General features: G+C 36.6%; 1 protein-coding gene across 3 annotated transcripts in view; it reads left to right on the forward strand.

The window, feature by feature from the left end:
- LOC134650179 (netrin receptor UNC5C-like) overlaps window positions 1-7,469 on the forward strand; it is a 69,573-nt gene extending 62,104 nt beyond the window's left edge. For all 3 annotated transcript variants that reach the window (XM_063505076.1, XM_063505078.1, XM_063505077.1), the window contains 5 exons: window positions 2,463-2,600; window positions 3,681-3,828; window positions 4,213-4,334; window positions 4,671-4,904; window positions 5,334-7,469. In XM_063505076.1, coding sequence (XP_063361146.1) covers window positions 2,463-2,600; window positions 3,681-3,828; window positions 4,213-4,334; window positions 4,671-4,904; window positions 5,334-6,502 — 1,811 coding nt within the window. In that variant the 3' untranslated portion in view covers window positions 6,503-7,469. The remainder of the gene's footprint in view (window positions 1-2,462; window positions 2,601-3,680; window positions 3,829-4,212; window positions 4,335-4,670; window positions 4,905-5,333) is intronic.
- Window positions 7,470-19,419: the final 11,950 nt, after the last annotated feature.

Genomic DNA, 19,419 nt, shown 5'->3' on the forward strand with positions numbered 1-19,419 from the left:
AACTAACAGGACGTGTTGATGTAATGACACGATGTTTTGGTTTGAGGCTGCTGACGTGACGAGACAAAAATAAAAGAATGAGAAAAGGGAACATTGAAGCGTGTTGCGATTCATTAAAATCTTTGATGGGTATTTTGACATTCGACATTATATAAATCCTCTTGCAAATCCTAAGATTTGGTAGGTACACCATTCCATAGAGCCCCGTAGACTGCGGTGGCTACTTAACATCAGGCGGTCCGCTTGCTTGTTTACCACCGTTGTGGTATTTAAAAAACTATCCTCTCCTACCTACCTTCCCATCCATTAATTTGTAGCACAGGCATCCATTAATTCGTAATATAATTACTTAAAAATACATAACACGAAATATGTTGCTGTTTGTTTTGGATTATGATAATATTGATAACCACTTCTGTGTCCTCATTTAAATTGAAAAGCGAAAAAACTGCCATAACATAATTGGCTATTTCAATCCTATTGCCCTTCCATATCAAAATAATCAACTTATCACCTTTTTAACATCAAATTGCATTTTAAAATGGTTCAAATTATAACGAACTGCAAACGCCCTACACAGCCAGGTGCAAAAAGTTCCCCTTTGCAACTTCGCTTAGTTTGTTCTTTATGTAACCAGTCAAGTGGTACCTTTCAAAGGCTTTGAATTACAGTCTGTTGGAACTTGTCTGCACGGAGTTGAATAGTTGCGCAGTTTTGATATGTTTCTGTTCAAGAATGTAGACAAAAGAATGTACTGTTTAGACGCTGCTTTCCTTTTTAAAACAATGATAATGGTGTAATACGGCGAATTTTCACAATATCGCTTATTCAATCCGAATTACGAGTACTTCTCTGTAAAAATAATGAAACATAGGTATTTTATACAATATGTTTGAAGAAACTATGCATAGTGAGTACCATAAAAAGAAAAAGCCAAGCTAAAACTGAAAATGCAAAAATTCAATACACTCAACAAATGCATACGACCAATAAGACGCAAGGTAAAGAGCTAAGCTATGCTCATAAAATTAGCAAGTGCCTATAAAAAGCAACTATGTGGAACACACCGTCGCCTCGTTTTTAATTACTCTGGCAACATTCGAGATCGTTATCGAGTTATCGAGCGATGGCTTTATTCTGACTTCCTTGTATTTATAGTCCAAGCAATTAGCACCCCTTTTGCCTTGACAATAGAATATAAAATTTGAAGTAGCAAGTGCCAGGGATATAAGACCTTATGAAATTAGCAACTAGTATCGCGGCAATGTTGGAGATAATTCTTTAGGGTAAAAGTTTAAAACTCATTTAATATCAGGGATCTTCAAAAAGTGTTTATTTGGCCTTATTTTTAAAACCGTAAAATGCTTCACTCTTTTTTCCTTTCAAAGAGTAGCTTATTGAAATAAAACAGTAATTATAATTTAGCTTGTTAGGAACCCTTTGACGCTTCTATTAACTGTCACTGTCTCCCACGTGTCCAAAAAACACTTCATAAAAAGCATCCCTTCATTTTAAAAGACCTGGTCCTTTCACGGCAGCAAATTACACAAAAAATACTCGTTAAAACGAACTGCCGCGAGCCCAATCGTAAACTTGGAGACGCGATGACATAAATAATATTAAGGCATGCTGCCAGAAACTTGTACGGTTCCATTCCGACGCTTGAAAACAAATTTACATCTACAAACACGAAAATTATCTTTCCTTCCACATCGTCAAAATTTATATTGACACTCCAAAACTTTACGCGCATTTCTATATTTGTCAAACTAGGATCAAGCATATTATTGTGGCTCATTTTATAGATTTCAAGAAACCTTTATATCCCTTTTTTAAATCATCAACATCATGGTTCCCTCACTTAATAAAAGTTTGCGAGACAGAAAATGGGAGCTAAAACTTACTTTGTAATTTATTACGCTTTGTTTGGATGTTGAAAACGTCTTCAAATGGCCGAGGGAAACGTCGGTGGTTGTGAAATGAGCTGTAAATCAAAACGCTGGAATAGGATAGGACAAATGTTTTGAGTGAGTGGTAGCAACAATAATATTGAGTCGTTTACATTATTACAGAGTGCTGCCGCGCTATTTAGTGAATGTTTACATAGAAACATGTTTTCAGAAATTTCTTATTTGAATATCCTTCTACTCATTAGACTACCAATTCGTGTATACAGCTCGAAATAACTCTTTTATGAAAACTCCAAACTTTTTCGATTATCATTAAAAGTCTTATATCGACCGGAATATGAACCGTGATTACCTTTTGTATTGTTTTTGAGCCCGGTCGATATAAGTCTAGTGAAACTAACCGTGAATCATTCAAAACTGTCATCATTAAAAGTGTTGGTGTTTTATAGAATTTGTAAAATCTGCATGTAAAAAGAACCAAGCCGCTAACACGTCCGTTCCAGACATTCTTGGCACCCGTCCTTTTATTTCCCTGTCCCGTTTTGTCCCCAGTTGCGGCGCACAGTGACGTGCCGCTGTACATCGGCATTGCAGTGGCCGTGGTCGTGTTCCTGGCCGGCGCGGCTGTGGTATACAAACTGCTGCAGAAGAAAACGAGAGACCATTCACTGTATACTATGACTAGGACAGGTGAGGATTTATAGTCTATCAAGCTGGATATGTCGGTAGCAATGTAAAGCAACTAAAGTATGGCATCCCTAGGAAACGAACAAAATGCAGCAATGTACATCGAAAAACGATTAAAAATAAACAAAACAGTTCCACAGATAAGATATAAATGACACGCGATTTTCGAACAATTCAAACGTATAATGTTGCTAACCCGTGATTTTTCATGCCGCCTTTTCTACTGACAAGATTTGCTTGACCCAGTATAGGTAGGTATGTATTGTGCTTGTTTCAATTATCGGCTATAACTCCGTCAGTGTTGAAATGTGGTCCAGTTGAAAACAAAGGTGTAATTCATTTGTATGGAAATTATAAGCTAATATCGTAATTGTTTGCATTGTTCGCTTATTTGTACACAATTCAAATTATTGCCTCTTACTGCAGTGTTTCATATTATGAGTAGGTACGTATGGATGTCTGTTTACTTATACCATTACGAACATTTAACGTTAACCCCCAAGTCCACATTTGGTTAAGTAGCTACGTCTTAGTGGCAACAAGCCCATGTGAACCTATGTTTTTTCATGCAAATTTCAATACTTCATTATCAAGTTTTGGAATATAAGTAGCTCAAGTAAACAAAAACAAGCTACATTAATACCGCAGAACATCATTACCGACAAGAGCCTACATCATAATGAATCAATTTACAAATAAGTCTGTACCTACGTAGTGAGTTTACTTTTTGGACTTTAATGCAGTGTTCTATTTTTAAAACATCATAAATAAAAGCGACTGCGTTTATGCACTCATGAATAGCATTATTTATTATTAGTATCGGATTCGTAAGCAAAAAAACATGAGCAGAATATTGAATGCCTATAAATATTTACCTCAGGCGGTGATGGCATTAAAATGTTCTTTGCACTAAGTCATGATACCAACGTAACTTATGTTGAAAAGTGAATAAAGTAGTGCCTATAAAATTTCCTACCATTATAACAATAATTAGGTATCAACAAAATCCTTCGAATACCATAACAATCGTATATTTGTGAGAAACATCCTTGTCATTAATGTAATGATTTCTTCACTGAACAGATTTCCAACCAGAAATGTACCCAACAGTAGAGAAACAGTCCCTGTCCCTGGCCCCTGACCTGATGCAGCACCGGCCACCTAGATACGAGCACCCCCAGGCCGACACGAGGGCCGAACACCATTACGATGTCCCACATCTAACTAACAGGTAAACCATAGTTCTAATTAGAAAGTTAGCACAGTTTTTTATTGCTCCGAACTATGTTCAATTTAATCTTTGACCAAAAAATTTTTTTACAAAGTTAAAATTATTTTTTAGAGCTGGGAAAGCGAATTCTACTTCATATTTTTATTTTATTAATCTTATAAACGGACGTATAATTTAAAATAAATACATTAAAAATTTCACTAAGTTACAGCGAGCTGCAACAATGTATGGACACATTACAAATGAAATTAAGTAATTCATGAATTGGTCATACACTTATGCAGCTCGGTGTATACTAGAAAATGAAGATACTGAAACATATAGGACAGGAACTATAATTATACAATAAAAAACAGTTTTACAACTTACATGTAACTTCTACAGCTACGCTTCTCCAGTCGACCACCAGATAACCCCGTGCGCGTCGTCCAAGGGTCAGAGCGAAGACTACGACAGCAAACCGTACAGCGAATCAGAGCATTCCGTTTCCAGTTGTTTCACTAGTTGTAAGTATCCTGAACCAAATAGCGCACTAATGTCAATGAATTTAAAACATAAGAAAAAATTACGGTAATAAATCTTTGAATTTCCAGAAAAATTTCGTTGAACTGTACTGTATCTAAGTTACCGAATAGTTCATTCTTAACATTCTCCTAGAAAAGATAGTCATCCAAGGAAGAAAAGTAGTGTGCTTCCCTTATAAAATACCTTGAATGCCTCCTGCCTTGCAAAACTGCACATTCCAGTACTACAAAATTTAAAGAGCCGTATTTTCATCATAACAGCCTTAAACTAAAAAGCACTCTCTAAAATTCCTGTCTTATATTCAAATTTCTTTCTAGCGGGGTCTATGTACGATGCAGCGAACGAATCAGTGACGTTACAACTAGCGGAACTCGTGTCGAACTCGCCTACCTCTCAATCGTTGTCCGTGTCGAGTTCAGGATCGAGATTGGCCTTGCCAGCTGCCGGAGTAGCGCTCTCGGTTCCTGAGAATGCCCTTAGTAGGGGCCGGAGGGAGCAAATGTATGTGGCAGTCGTGAGGGACGATAGATACAGGCCGAGACTCGGTAAAGGTGAGTACGAATATTGCATTTCGAATAAATCTGTAAAATTGTATGAAAAAGTGAACATAGTTTAAAGTCATCAATGTCATCATTTATTGCGTGGTTATTTTGTAACATAAAATGTTCAATTCCAATAGAGTTTGCTTAATAACTTTTAAGACATTTATTAAATCATTTTTGTTAGTTGCAATAAACTTGCCTTGGATTTTGCACATTTTGATTTCACATCGTGTACTAAAAAAAACAAATGGCATTTTATAAATAACTTCAGTGCCTGAAGCATAATTTAAACAACAATCTCAGGTATACTGAAGACAGCACATTAAAGTTCACCATCTCGTTCTAAAACCCAATATTAGAACAGGAGGCGTAGAAAATACTGTAATTATTGTTAGTGTCTATCCCATTCGTAGTCTCACAGTTAATTCTGCCCCGCAGGTATCACGCAACTGAGTCCAGTAGTTAAGTGCGGACCTCCGCGGCTGCAATTAAACAAGCCGGTCGTCCTTCAGATTCCGCACTGCGCTAGCCTCAAGCACGGCTTCTGGAACCTCGCCCTCTATGCCATAGACCACAACAACAAGACAGACAACGCCCAACCCCAATGGAAGAAAGTCGTCGGTCTCGGACAGGAGACCATAAACACCCCAGTGTTCACGCAACTTGACAACGACAAGATATACTTAGTGACAGACATGCTGTCAACTTTCGTGTTAGTAGGAGAAAGTTTTAATGGCAAGGCGGTCAAAGCTTTGCAGTTAGCTCTTTATGCTCCCGCAGCGCCTAATGAAAGTTGTTCGGAGTATAGTATAAGATTGTACGTTTTTGAGGACACTCCTTCTGCACCATACTATTGTCAGGAGCAAGAGAAGAAGTTAGGAGGTGTACTTCTTGAAAGAACTAAGACACTTCTATTCCAAGACGGCGGCTCCAACCTTTGTTTAAATTTAGAACACGTTAGTCCTGGCTGGAAAGCCAAACCAGGTATTGGCTATCAAGAAATACCATTCAACCATGTCTGGAGCTCTAATTACAACGCCCTACACTGCAGTTTTGTACTAGAAAGAACTCACGATTGCGACTCTATAGACTTTAGCATTTCTGCATGTCAAAGGACCAACCCATCTTATAAACAAACATTCCGAATATCTCTTGAAGACATGAGAAGTCGGTCGCCGCGCGGTCGTTCGCCCCGCGCTGAGTCGCAGCGCAGTTTCAACATAACTGAAAATCTTTTAGAGGCTCGTATGTGCAGAAGCGAGGACGGTGATGCTAAAAGAAACGTCACAGTTAGCGAGGCGGGAGTTAACGAATGCTCTAGCGAAGGCCCATTCAAATTGAGCGCGAGGGTTAAACGACAACTATGTGCTATACTAGACCCACCAAACGCTCGTGGCAACGACTGGCGGGCCTTAGCCGCAAGGCTCGGGGTAGATCGTTACACGACGTGGTTCGCCACGAAGAGTTCTCCGACGGAGACAATTTTGGAGCTATGGGAATGTCGAGAACGGGGTCCCGGAGCGACAGCCGCCCTTGCCGCCGCCTTACGACAGATGGAACGACACGACGCCGCCGATATGCTACAAGGGAGACCCTCCTGGTTATGAATTCATTAAAGGAAAGTCGATAGCTTGGTGTAAACTTGAGTGACAAAGACATTTAGGGAACTTACTACAGAAGCAGTGCTGGTTATAAATGGTGTTTTTTGTAGTTTCAGTGCTAAAGCTCGTTTAGATCGTTAGTTCGTATACTGCGTTGTACATTAGAATGAACAAGAGGATTTATATGGATGACATGTTGGTAATTTACTGAGTAGTTTAAACGTTATGTTAGTGGAAATAGTCTTGGCCTTGGCCTAAGTTTGTAAATCGTGGTAGTATATTTTGTATAGACCATTATTACGCTGTAAGATAAGCGAGGAAAATAAATTATATTAATATAGTAGCAATAATAGTGCCTATGAAATCTTTTAAAGAAACACTGCCAACCCCAGATTGGCATTTGTTATTTTTTACTCTTAAGTGTTTGGTGTTTATTGTATTGGAAATTATTTATGGCCAAGTTTGTTTACTTTGCTTTTTGTTTTAGACGCTTGAGTATTCAAAATGTGCCAAATCTCAGATGCCACAGCACTTTGGCAGTTTTAAACTTAACGCAACTTATCAGAGCTTACTGTTGTTGAATAAAAATAGCTTAGCGTCCTATTAAATACTACAAAGACTTAAGCAGATTGCATTTACTATCTACTTAAAATTGTATCTCACTGTACTTTATACTTATCGAATCTTAAGGCTGATGAAGTCATTCGTCACTGTAAAATGAACTTAAGAGCTATTAGCTTTCGGTCTACTTTATAATGGAAAATCTTAGATCATCCCTTTCTGTATATAAGTAATAGATTGTACATAGTTCATGTATCGCGGTCATACGGTAGTGAAATAACCATGGTTTTGTAAATTGGATACATGCCACAAGTAGACTATATTATTATATTTTTCTTAAAGTGATGACTATTAAAATAAATGGATCTGTGATACTTAAAATAATATGAAATAAATTATGTTTAACTGTGCACTCTACTCGTTTTTTTCTAAAATAGCATTCCTTTTATCCCTAGTCAGTATATGGATACCTATCGAATATACAGAGAGTTTTCAATATGGTAAGATTGGTAACTAAGTAATTATGTAATACTAAACTTACCTATTCAATAATGGAACCAAACCAACCTCGAAAGCGCAAATAAATGGGCTGCCTTATGGATAACTTCGAGATCTACTTAGCCAAAATGTATGAAGCTTTATTGTTTCGTCGCTATTTCGGAGTTTAATTTATTGTTAATGTAGTTTGGTATGATTTGTACTTCTTATTTGTATTTCTGAAATTTTGCGACGCCACAGCTAATACGATTCGTTAGCAGTTAGCTCATTTATTAGGTAGGCCTCACTAAGGCACCTCAACAATCGTAATACTAAGTCTAAGAGACCGTAGCAAAGTTTAACCTTTTCCTTATAGCCAGATAAATTTCTTTCAAGAAATGCATAAAATATACAGAAGCCTAGTTCCCAACAAAGGCATTCTAGTCTAAATAATTTAAAATAAAAGAATATTTCACTATTACTCAAAGGCAATTCTGGACTGACAGGCGAGAAACGCGTTAAATAAATTACTGTTCAACAATAAGGTTGGATGTAAATAAGGTAAAGTTTTTGTGTCGGTTGAAATGTGAGCAGGTGCAAGCACGCTTTATGACGGGCTGATGCTTCACACGTCACGGTGTTCCCGGGTGCGTGGGCGGAGTGACGGCGAGAACAGTAAGTCAACAGTCAAACGAGAATTTAACGTAAGTATTAAGGGGCCCACTGATTAACAGTCCGCCGGACGGTATCGGCCTGTCAGTTAGAACAAAATTTTGACAGTTCCGAACAACTGACAGACCGATACCGTCCGGCGGACTGTTAAGAGCCAACAGGAGCTAAGATTTAAATATTTTAGGTAAATATACCCGTCTCGCTAACGGAAGCGGCTCCTAAAACTAGTGCGATAAGGACAAGGCGAAAAATATCAAAAATCGAGGTTTCGTACTCGACTGTTTCCTCCTCCAAAACTTAACCAATCGTAACCAAATTCGGAAATCTAAATGATTATGACATTATCTGTGTCGGACCGTTTTGCTTTTTTGACTAATTGATGTCAGTTTTGAATAGCACGCCTCTCATTGCGGCATAGTCAATTAGGCCATTTTGACCATTTTTGAAGGGCTCTAGCGCCTTAAAAAACAAAAATATCAAAAAAATCAAAACGGTCCGACACAGATATTGACAATATTAATCTGTGTTGAAAAAATTATTGCTCTAGCTTCAAAACCCACGGAGGAAACAGTCGAGTACGTTTGTATGGAGAAATGACCACTCCTGTTGGCTCTTAATCAGTGGGCCCCTTTAGTAGTGGAGTCAGATCTTCGGGAGTTTGGCCTTAGTAAAAACTGGCGTGAATCCGCGCATGACCGGGTAAAACGGCGTGCTCCTGTATTGGAGGCCAAGACTCATTTTGGGTCATCGCGCCAAACTAGTCAGTTAGTTATTTTTATATTATATTATAAGAATCTTATAAGTCTGCACGTATTCAGAAACGTATAATTAGAATAATATTATCTTAATGCATCGCGACTGGACTAGTCACAAGCGGATAAAAACAATTTGTACCTATCACATTAGACGCTCGTACCTGTGTTAGAATTGCGTACCTAAATCTAATATTAGATTTCTCTGAGGTTTCCTACTAAACGATTACGTTTTTAATGAGAATCATTAAAATTAATTACTAGGTAACACAAAAATAAATGTTATTGCTTACAACACCGAACGCAAAAACTCATAATATATTGGTAGTAAATATTAATTTTAATTACATTCTATACCCAAGTTAGTTGTAGAGGTGCGGCAACCGCCGCCGCTTCCGCTAACAGTGGCTCCACCCTCAGCCACTACATTTCGGGCATACATTTAAATACATTATAACGCCATTTCGGCTAGAAGGGCTATAAATAGACAGGTGCAGTAATAAAATAAAAAAAATAACCAACCGCTACTGTCAGCTTTTGGGGCTCAAATTATGTGTAATGCCAATGGATTTTTGTTAAAAAATATCCAAGTACCTATATTGAATTTCCATTTAGGAATGGGTTGTGGCAACGTTAAGAGGCTGGTATCGATTTTAGTCGCAAAAATGTAAAAATGATAGATTTAGTCGATGAAATTGTGCACCTTTTTTACGTAATAGAAATAACAAGTACTGGTATCTATTAGCACGTCTTCTTATCTCGCATTTGTACAGATCATTTTTTTTTAAACTGACTCACTAAATTAGTAATGATTTTTTTTCTGACGGACGTTTAGGTAAACGCGCGTAAAGCACTGATTTAGTCGATCTTATTTGTAAATTTCGTAAAGTTTGGATTGCTAAAAATGGTAATGTTGTATTACACATATCCTGTACTCCAACTTGCATAGACTACATTTTTGTTATATGATATTGAACAAGAGTAAATGAAAGTTAGACGAAATCAATTTTCATCAGAAATTACCTCAAAACAAGTGAACATTTTTCGTGAAAATCGACTTAATTTCAACGTAGTTTTGATACTTAAATAATTATTTCCTGAAACTGTTCTTATACATCATTTTTTATAATTTTTAACTATATTTTTTTGATGAATTTTTAAAAACTGCCCCTTCTCTGACGCACGCTCGGGACCTTATTATTAAAAGGCAAGATGAGAAGACGTGTTAATAGAAACCAATACTTGTTATTTAGATATTGCGTAACAAAAGGAATACAATTTCAACGACTAAATCTATCAGTTTTACATTTTGGCTCTAAAATCGTTAACGGAGCCTTAAGGATGGCGTTACAAACTAAACGTTTTGATTAGATGATGCAAATTGTACACAAGTTCGAAATTGTATTGCTAAGATCTTGTTATTTGTAGGACCTATCTAATAATTTTAGTTGTTTAACAGTTTTTCGCGCCACATCAAATACAATATCAATATCTATTTGGCAAAGATATAAAAATAATATGCTGCCTACTCGACTACTCGTATGATGTTAGAACCAACGGCAAGGGCCCTATACCGTTTATATTTTATTTATTAACCCCACATCGCTTATTTTGGACTTTCACAATTTTTCACGACAAACTTGTGATTTTAGGTCAATTCCCTACAGGTCTGGTTTAGTTATAAACACAATTCAACATTCCACACTTTGCACTATTGGCACTCTAATCTAAACCCCCCGTTCACGCTGGCTAAAACGCAAACTATAACTATTTATTATTATTGTGTTAATAAGTGCTAACAACGCTGAACGTAAAACCACGCCTTAAACAATACTCTATTATTCTAAAAGAGCGTATGTCTATAGAAATTCTGGAAGACTTACGCTCATTAAGAAACTATAATAGTAAAACTAAAAGTCGTTTTCCGGGATTAATACTCAACTTGCCTAATAAATATTAGCGTTACCAATTAGTAACAATATTTATCGCTAATAATTTTATTTATACATATGTGAAATAGTAGGATAGCACAGAATGCAACGTGCTAATGCGGATCATCTTTAAGTAGTTCCGCAAGAATTCGGAAGACCTGGATGACTGTCTTCATTCGAAAGCCGGGATTACACATGTTTGTTTTGTATAATTAAGAAGGCATAGTAAACCCGTACCTTAGCTAATTACATCGCAAACCGCACCCCTTAAACTTACCCTCAACTACTCACTGGCTTCTTAAAGACGCCCTACAACTGAAAGACGAGGGTAGAATTTACGTTACCTGATATTTATACTAAGGTATAAATACCTTATACTTGTTTTTCTGATTCTTTAGCAATGCTGCATCAACACAAATAGTAGTATAATATATAGATAGCATCAGCACCAATATTTGTTGCTTAAAAAAATTCAAAGATAAAGTGGGCAAAAAGTAAATATACTTTTCTATCGTTTTATTTGTAGCCAAATAGAAAACGGAGAAGCTTTTTGTAGAAACCTATTAAGTATACCTTAATAACAGTGACTAACATGTTTCAAAAATATGTCGCGAAAGGATAGGTAGGAATTAAAGCTATGCTGTTTTCTTAAGTTATAAGGTAGAGTCCGATTAGTACGACTTCGCATATAACAACCAACCGCTTATAGCGACGTAAGTATAAGCACTTGTTTGGTTTTAGTATGAGCTACTATGAAAGTACAACCGTTTATTACGACTCCGCTTATAACGACCGACCGCTTTTAACGACGGAAATTGACACAAAATCCGTCCGTCAAATCCGGTTACAACGACGAGCGACGTAATTTTTACAAATAAATTGTTGGTAAGAAGCTTACTCCGTCCCGCGCACCCAGCTCCCCTCCCCCCTTTGCCTATACGCAGCATGATGAAAAACTGTGACTTTTCGTAATCTTGCAAACTAAATAAAACCCAATTCTCATTATTCAATTGAGCTTAAACTTCACATACATAATTATGTAAGTTGGGTGGCAATGCAATATTTTGGTACCTTCGAGCTGGAGGTGGCCATAGGAACTATTTGATAAAACAACGCATCCTAATTGAGTTTGGGTTTGTAAGAATTGTCTCAATTGAGTATAGGTTGCTTAATTGTTGAAACAAAAGTAAACAGTCCGCGATAAAGGTTTGAGTCAAAATTGACATGTTTGACAAAAAACTTACTTATTTTTTGATTGTCGATGTACGATTGTCACCTTGATTAGATCCCTAAAATTACGACTTTTTATTTTACGGGATTCGAGTAATTTGCGGATGATGAGTGAGTACGCGAACCTACAAAAGTGGCTTCTTCTAAACGCACAAGTCTCTGCATTTAAGACAAAGTGTTGTAATACTAACATAAATGAATATTTTAATTAAAATGTTTTTTTTTCGTTGATTGTCGCATAAGTATTAATAAATACAAAATGATGTCATTATTTTGATAAAAAAATATATTAAAATTGGCAGTTCGTTTAGTGCGACGTCCGGTTAGTACGACGTAATATCAGCGGTCCCATGGGCGTCGTTATAACCGGACTCTACTGTACCTAAATACTTGTTGTTTTAGAACTATCAAGTATTAATACTCAATTTTCACCTAGAGGGTCTGAAATGTCGGTAATCAATCGAAAAGGGCGAACAACAAAGGGGTTTGGAAGGGTGCCAATCCATCAGCGTGGGTCACTGTCCTGTGTCCTTTCACCGAGGGTTTTGGCGTATATTAATTTTAGTATCGAATGCCATAGGTCATAAGATACTTCGTAGGGTGCGATAAGGTTTCGTAAGTAACAAGTATAATATTTCATGTTGTCGATATTACATTTTTGATAAATAGACACGTGCGAGTTCAAATGTCACAGGTCGTGAGGAAATCACTTTAAGGTTAGTCTGAAGCCGCTTTTAATTCCTAAGCCTGTTTACGATTTAATTAAATGTATGTCCCTATTTGAAATGGAAAAGATGAATTTAATTTATAAGTTATCAGTCATCTTGTAAGCAAGTCTATCTGTAGCATTTATACGTACTATTGACAGAAAAGGCCACTGAAACTACTACATTCCATAGGGATACCTAAATAATTGTTTCCACGTGGATCATGTTTTTTACCAGAAAAACTATTATATTTTTAACGAGTTTTGCAAGTAGTGACTTCGCTTCGACTTTCGCATCATCATTATTATAGGTACCTAAAGAATAATAAACGCTAATAGTATAGTGTTAATACAATATCGGCCTCTGCTTTGTCTGTTACGATTGGAAACAAAGATGTTGGTCCAAGGATGGATTACTTTTATATTTATGTGACAATAACGGCAATTTTCTGGTATGTACACTTATTTAAAAAAGTTATAAAAGTTTCGAAGTTTATATTTGTAAATTAAAAAAGTAACCCGCAGTTATAATTGAGATTCTGTGAGTTACGATTGCTGTAGGTATACCTATTATTAATTTTCTGGTCACCTCCACCGTAACAAAAGGCTGAAATTCCAAATTCAATATCTCGCAACTCAAGCAAACCCACGCGTGTTGAAGCCTAATTGTGGGCAAATCCTTGAAACGACTCATCCGAATGGCGTAAGGGCAGTTTAATGGCAAAGACAAACTGTCGCGAGGTGGCTCGGGTCAGAGCAGGAACGATATTATCAAATGTCGCGCCGGTGGCCGGTCGTGACTTACCTTACGCGCCAGTGAGGCGTAAGCAACGGACTGATGGACAATTTTCCTGAACAACGCGGTTTAATTTGCGTTTCTCTGTGTGCGGAAAACCTACAATGGTACTTGTAAGTTGTACTTCGCTGTATGTGCGCAAATACGGCTCTGATCATTTCATGTTTTTGGAAACAAGAAAACACGAATTAAAATTATACGAATACCGAGAAGTGAATAGGCATGGCATAGGCAGACAGTGTTTTTTCTATTTGCGTATTAGTAATACGAAAAAAGCTGCCGCAAATAAAAAAATACTGTCTGGGAAATGTACTGACTGGTAACAGTAATAAGGTTTTGCTGTTACCATTTGTATCGACCGTTGCTCATTTTATTTTATAGGTCTACCTCAGGCGGTTGAATAAGAAATTGGTGGCTGAATTTTGGGATTAAAACTATTTATTAATTATATTTTTACTTATTTAACATAATACAAATCAGCTTGCCTTCAACCAGTCCTTAGCAGACCATAATAACTTTTTACCTACCGCTTTGCCTTAGTTAATCAGTAGACCTATAGTTAAGCGATAGAAAAATGAGATACCTATTGAAAATGACATATTCACTAATTTTATTAATTAACCATGATATTTATACAATATAATACAATACAAATCCTCTTTATTGCACAACCTCAAAAAACATTTACACGAGACACACATAATACATGAAGAGAGAACCAGACGCGGTCTTATCGCTGAAGCGCGATCTCTTCCAGACATAGAGATCCCACCAAAAACATTTTCATGTAAAATGTTGCCAAGACGAAACCATAAGGCTCGCACTGACAAAAAGTTATCAGATATCTTGTAGAGCCAAGCTTCTAACTCTACAGGCCCTACCTTCACAGACTCTACACCTTAGTCCAAATATGTGGCTTGGCCGTTTCGTCACATGGGCGTAAGGTGAAATATGTATTCACTATTCATTATTTGTTATTATATAAAATAGTTCTTGTAAGTTGTTTATGACAATCTTCTGATTTAAAGGGTTGCGGGTGATTTACTATTAAAAATCCTGAAATACGTACTTGGGGGGCATCTTTTATATACAATCTGCTTTTTTACTGATTCCCCATACAAACTTCAATCCCCTTTTTCCCCTAACGCCTTTTTCCACCCCTTTTCACCCTTACGGGGTGATTTTGGGGTTGAAACTATTTTATATCCTTCCCCATAACAATAACTATCTACATACCAAATTTCAACTAAATCGGTTCCGCGGTTATCGATTTCCCATACAAAATTCCACCCCCCTTTTGACCCCCTTACGGGCTAATAATTTCAAGTTTTTGATTTTTTTTGTTGTTTGTGGACTAATACTATCTCACATACCAAATTTCAGCTTCCTAGGACTTCAGGAAGTACCCTAGAGGTTTTGATGATCAACAGTGAGTGAATGAGTCAGTGACGAAATCGGGGTTTTCTAGACATTAATAAAATCCAAAGTATAAGAGCTATGCAATTGAAATTTTTTATGCTTAATAAGTCCACTATTTACATCATATCCCGAGAGTTTTGTTTATCTGGTATAATCCAAACCCAAGTTAAGAGGGTTCAAAAAAACGACGAAGCGCTTCGAGAAAAGGTAGGTAGTGCCCTTGCGCTTCGCTTTGCTCGTCTTGGCGGGGGCACGGTAGTGCCCCCAGATATTATTAGTATTCTTTTATTAATCAGAAGAAATCCTTAAAGACGATTTTATGCTCGATTGATTAGACAATAATAAAACGCGTTCTTTCATCTCCAGTAGGTAGGTATTTGACAGTTTTTTGTTGTGAATTATAAGGTCTTGAAAATGTTTTTGCACGCTTGCTTCTTCTTCCTTAAGCCAAATTTGAAATCGCACTGGACAAAGGAGTGGGCGAAGCGGGAATGATGCGAATGGCTGTACAATTGTTTAATTTAAGGATTATCTTGAGTCAATGGTCGGGCTTTAATGAGGACGATCCCGATCTCCGGGTCATTAGGTTCTTATAAATCATCAACAGTTGTCTGAAAAACTTCTGGTTGAACACAATGTGACAGTAAGATGGAGCTCAATAGTTATTATTGGTACTAAAAACAGCTTCGATTAAAAATATTGTGACAGTAAATATTATATTCTGGGATTTGGTTGTATATGTAGGCTACGTAATGAATGGTACTGGCAATGGCCAATCATTGGCACTTATTTAAATCTACAACGATTGTTACGTAACGTATAAGTATTTGTACAGTCGGCCAAAAATGTAGTCTACCACCCTACGGTTGAGGTTCGTTTGAACGTCATGAGACAACAAGGTCGTTTTAATATTATGTCAGTGACAATTGTCAACCTTAGCGATCGTTAGATCTCGCAGAAACTTTTGTCAAAACTGGTAGACCACTTTCTTGGCCCACTATACATAAATAACTCTTACATAAGACACAAAAAAACAGTACCTATAAATTTATCAATAATCGTAAGATATTCATACATAGACATTAATTTGTAAATAAAATTGTAGAACGACCTGAACGACTCATAATGCCATACGAATAAATAAATAGTACGATTGAACGCGCGTCCTAAACCGTTCAATCTGAGCAATGTATTACAAAACCGCGACGTCAAGTCAACTAGAGCGTTCCAACATCCTAATTTATAATCCAATGTCAACGTCTCCCTGCTCCTTTTGTGCCATATTTCGTTCAAACTCTGCAAATAGCAGTGCGCATAAGTTATGTGTCAGAGCCGAGTCTGTGAAATTGCATCGCGGAGTTGCAAGCAAAAAGGTGTCCGTGATATTAAGTTCTATGGACATTGCTTAGGATTGCACTGTATAAATTACATGTATAATGGTGTAAGATGTACCTTATCTGTATCAAAGAAACCAGCAGTACAGTTTTGGATCTTGGCTTTTAAAAATGTATGCGCGCAAATAAGTTCTTTTTTAATCCAGTGATTAATTACATTGACATATTTTTAATTATTAGTAAACTAACAAACAGGAACATGTTAAGAAATCGCTCATTTGCATCCCATTTCTTACATAAACATTCAACGCTAAATCAAAACGTCCATCCTTCGTCTAAACCCTTTTTTGTGTCCCTAATCTTGTGTACTTCTATAGATAAAATACCACGTTCAGTCTATTCTCTTGTAATTTATCAAAGTACAGATCTAATCAGATGTATGTATAGATAAGAGGCCACCAACGAAGCCTTCTATCGTTTATTGCTACGATTTCTTTGTATTTAATGCGCCTGCGCCTACTAATAAAGATTTAGAAAATTTCTTATACGTAGGTACGTACGCACGAATATCAACGACTCGAACTCTGCAGTATAAGATTAACAATATAAGTTCAGTAAACATTTACAAAGCTACTAAGCTATAGGTACTATAGAATAGTAAGAATAGACAATAGGTGATGATAAGGTTTTCTTTATGCCCATGATTATGCCATTAAATTTCAAGATAGAGTACGCCACTAACAAACTAAGAATAAGGTCAATTTCACGATGCATGGAAGTTAACCTAATTTGCCAAAACAACTTATATCATTACGCTACTCGTAATAGGTACGAGTATATCAAATTATTTGTATATCGCCATTCGAGCCACGTTTTCCCGTAACGAGGATATCATATTAACTGGAGCGCAAACGAACCTAGTTAGTGTAAGTTATTTAGTGATATCAAAGGGTAGGTACTTTCATCTTCTTGGCCAAAAAAATTGCTAGAAACAGGGCCCAAACATGATATGCCGTTGACGCAACAATGACGACACGCTATACAGGATTAAGTCAGTGTAGGTATACGGGTAATTTGTTTATGTCTGACCATACTCTGAGGGTTGAATATGCAGGTCGTACGGAATTTTTTTTCCTATGGGTCCAACCCCGAAATCACCAAAAAAAAATGCTCTTCAATAGAAAACATTGACATATTATGATTCACCTAAATGTATGACACAACAGATTTTTTGTGCGTTTTCGGGGTTAGCCTCATAGTAAAAGTAGTTCAATATGATCTACATATTCACCCCTTAAAGTATGGTCAGACATAACAAAATCACATGATTACAATTAGTATTTTCGTAATAATTAATAGTTTATCAACCTCTTAACCGATATCAATACTTGCAATAATCAGTATAGAAAGTCTATCTTATTGTCACTCAACTAATCACCAGATTGTATAAATACTGTTCGTATTTAATACTTAATTAACGTGACATGAATTGGAAATAGTAGTGTAGTTGATTACACTGGTAAATTAAATATACCTAAATGAGTGAGATTCTTTCTTTATTTATCGACCCTTTATCTGTTGTCACTCCATTGAGGTATATATAGGGTTGCCAGATCGAAAGCCGCTATTATTGGGAAAAAATATAAATTTTTCGGGATTTTGGGCCTTAAGTCGGGAAAAAAACCTATCAAATTAAATTAATTGTATTAAAAACAACGATATTTTACATTATTGGCACTGCGTCAGCTGCTCTGCCCAATCTCGCCACGCGCGCTGACGGGCTCGACGCGGGTCGCTTGCTCGCTCGACGACAGTTCGGAACTTGAAATGATTGTTTTATAACGTGAAGCTGTTTTTCGGGACAATTTTCACTTCGTCGGGAATCGGGAACACATGCTAAAAATCGGGAGAATCCCGCCGAATCCCGACCATCTGGCAACCCTAGGTATATATATATATTATTGCTCGAACCTTACTAATTCTTCATTATGCATTAAACCCATCAGCATAAAATATATGAAATCTGTTAAATGACATGAAAACGGTACACACAGGACACAGCCGAAGGAATACCACTTCATCACACAAACTATTTTTATTATTATAAAGATAGGGTAAGGTTGGTTGTTGTGGTTGTTGGTTGTAAGTTTCAATTTACTTAAAACCAACTAAGTTTATGTGTAGGTAAGTTTACGCGTTACTAAGTTATTTTATAAATATTATGTAAAAATTATTATTCTTTCACACTTTTAGTCATAAACATGCATATGTATATGGAGCGATGGAAGATAGGACCGATGTTCTTCTACGAGAGTAATGGTTTATTTTATTTATATCTATCTAATACCTTTAAACGAGCAATTCTTGTTTATTTATATATATATTTCGGGGATCTCGGAAACGGCTCTAACGATTTCGATGAAATTTGCTATATGGGGGTTTTCGGGGTAGCTAGGTCTTATCTCTGGGAAAACGCGCATTTTCGAGTCTTTATATGTTTTCCGAGCGAAGCTCGGTCACCCAGATATTAATAATAAATATGACAATAAGTCATACAAAGCAATAACTACCTAACAATAATCTTTGAAAATATGAAACTATGCAGTTTTCTGTGAAAAAGGTCTGATTTAAAATTTCATTTTGATTTCAAAAAAATATTTGAAATTATTAGGTACCTATTAGTTATTAAACTTATTAACTATACCCATATCTATATCTCGGGATTATATTTGGTTCCCGTTAGTAATAAGTTTCCCGTAACACTCATATTGAACAATGCTTTCCCTACGATTATACAAATCAAATACACTTTACAAACAAACCCCGTTTGTATGGCAGCCTGTACAGGTCAAGTTTATTTTAAAAGGACTGCTCCGATAATTTTGGTTTTATTATGACGAGGGTCGTTGATTTGTGGCGCCATCTCGCGGACCGACACTGAGATATATCCTGGGAACGATTGGTTGTATAGATTAGGGTAAGTAATTTGACTCTGAGAAATTAGTAGCTTTTGGTTTCTTGCTTTTTAATACTAGTAAGGTATTT

The sequence above is a fragment of the Cydia amplana genome, chromosome 8, assembly GCF_948474715.1.
Source record: "Cydia amplana chromosome 8, ilCydAmpl1.1, whole genome shotgun sequence".
Lineage (NCBI taxonomy): Eukaryota > Metazoa > Arthropoda > Insecta > Lepidoptera > Tortricidae > Cydia > Cydia amplana.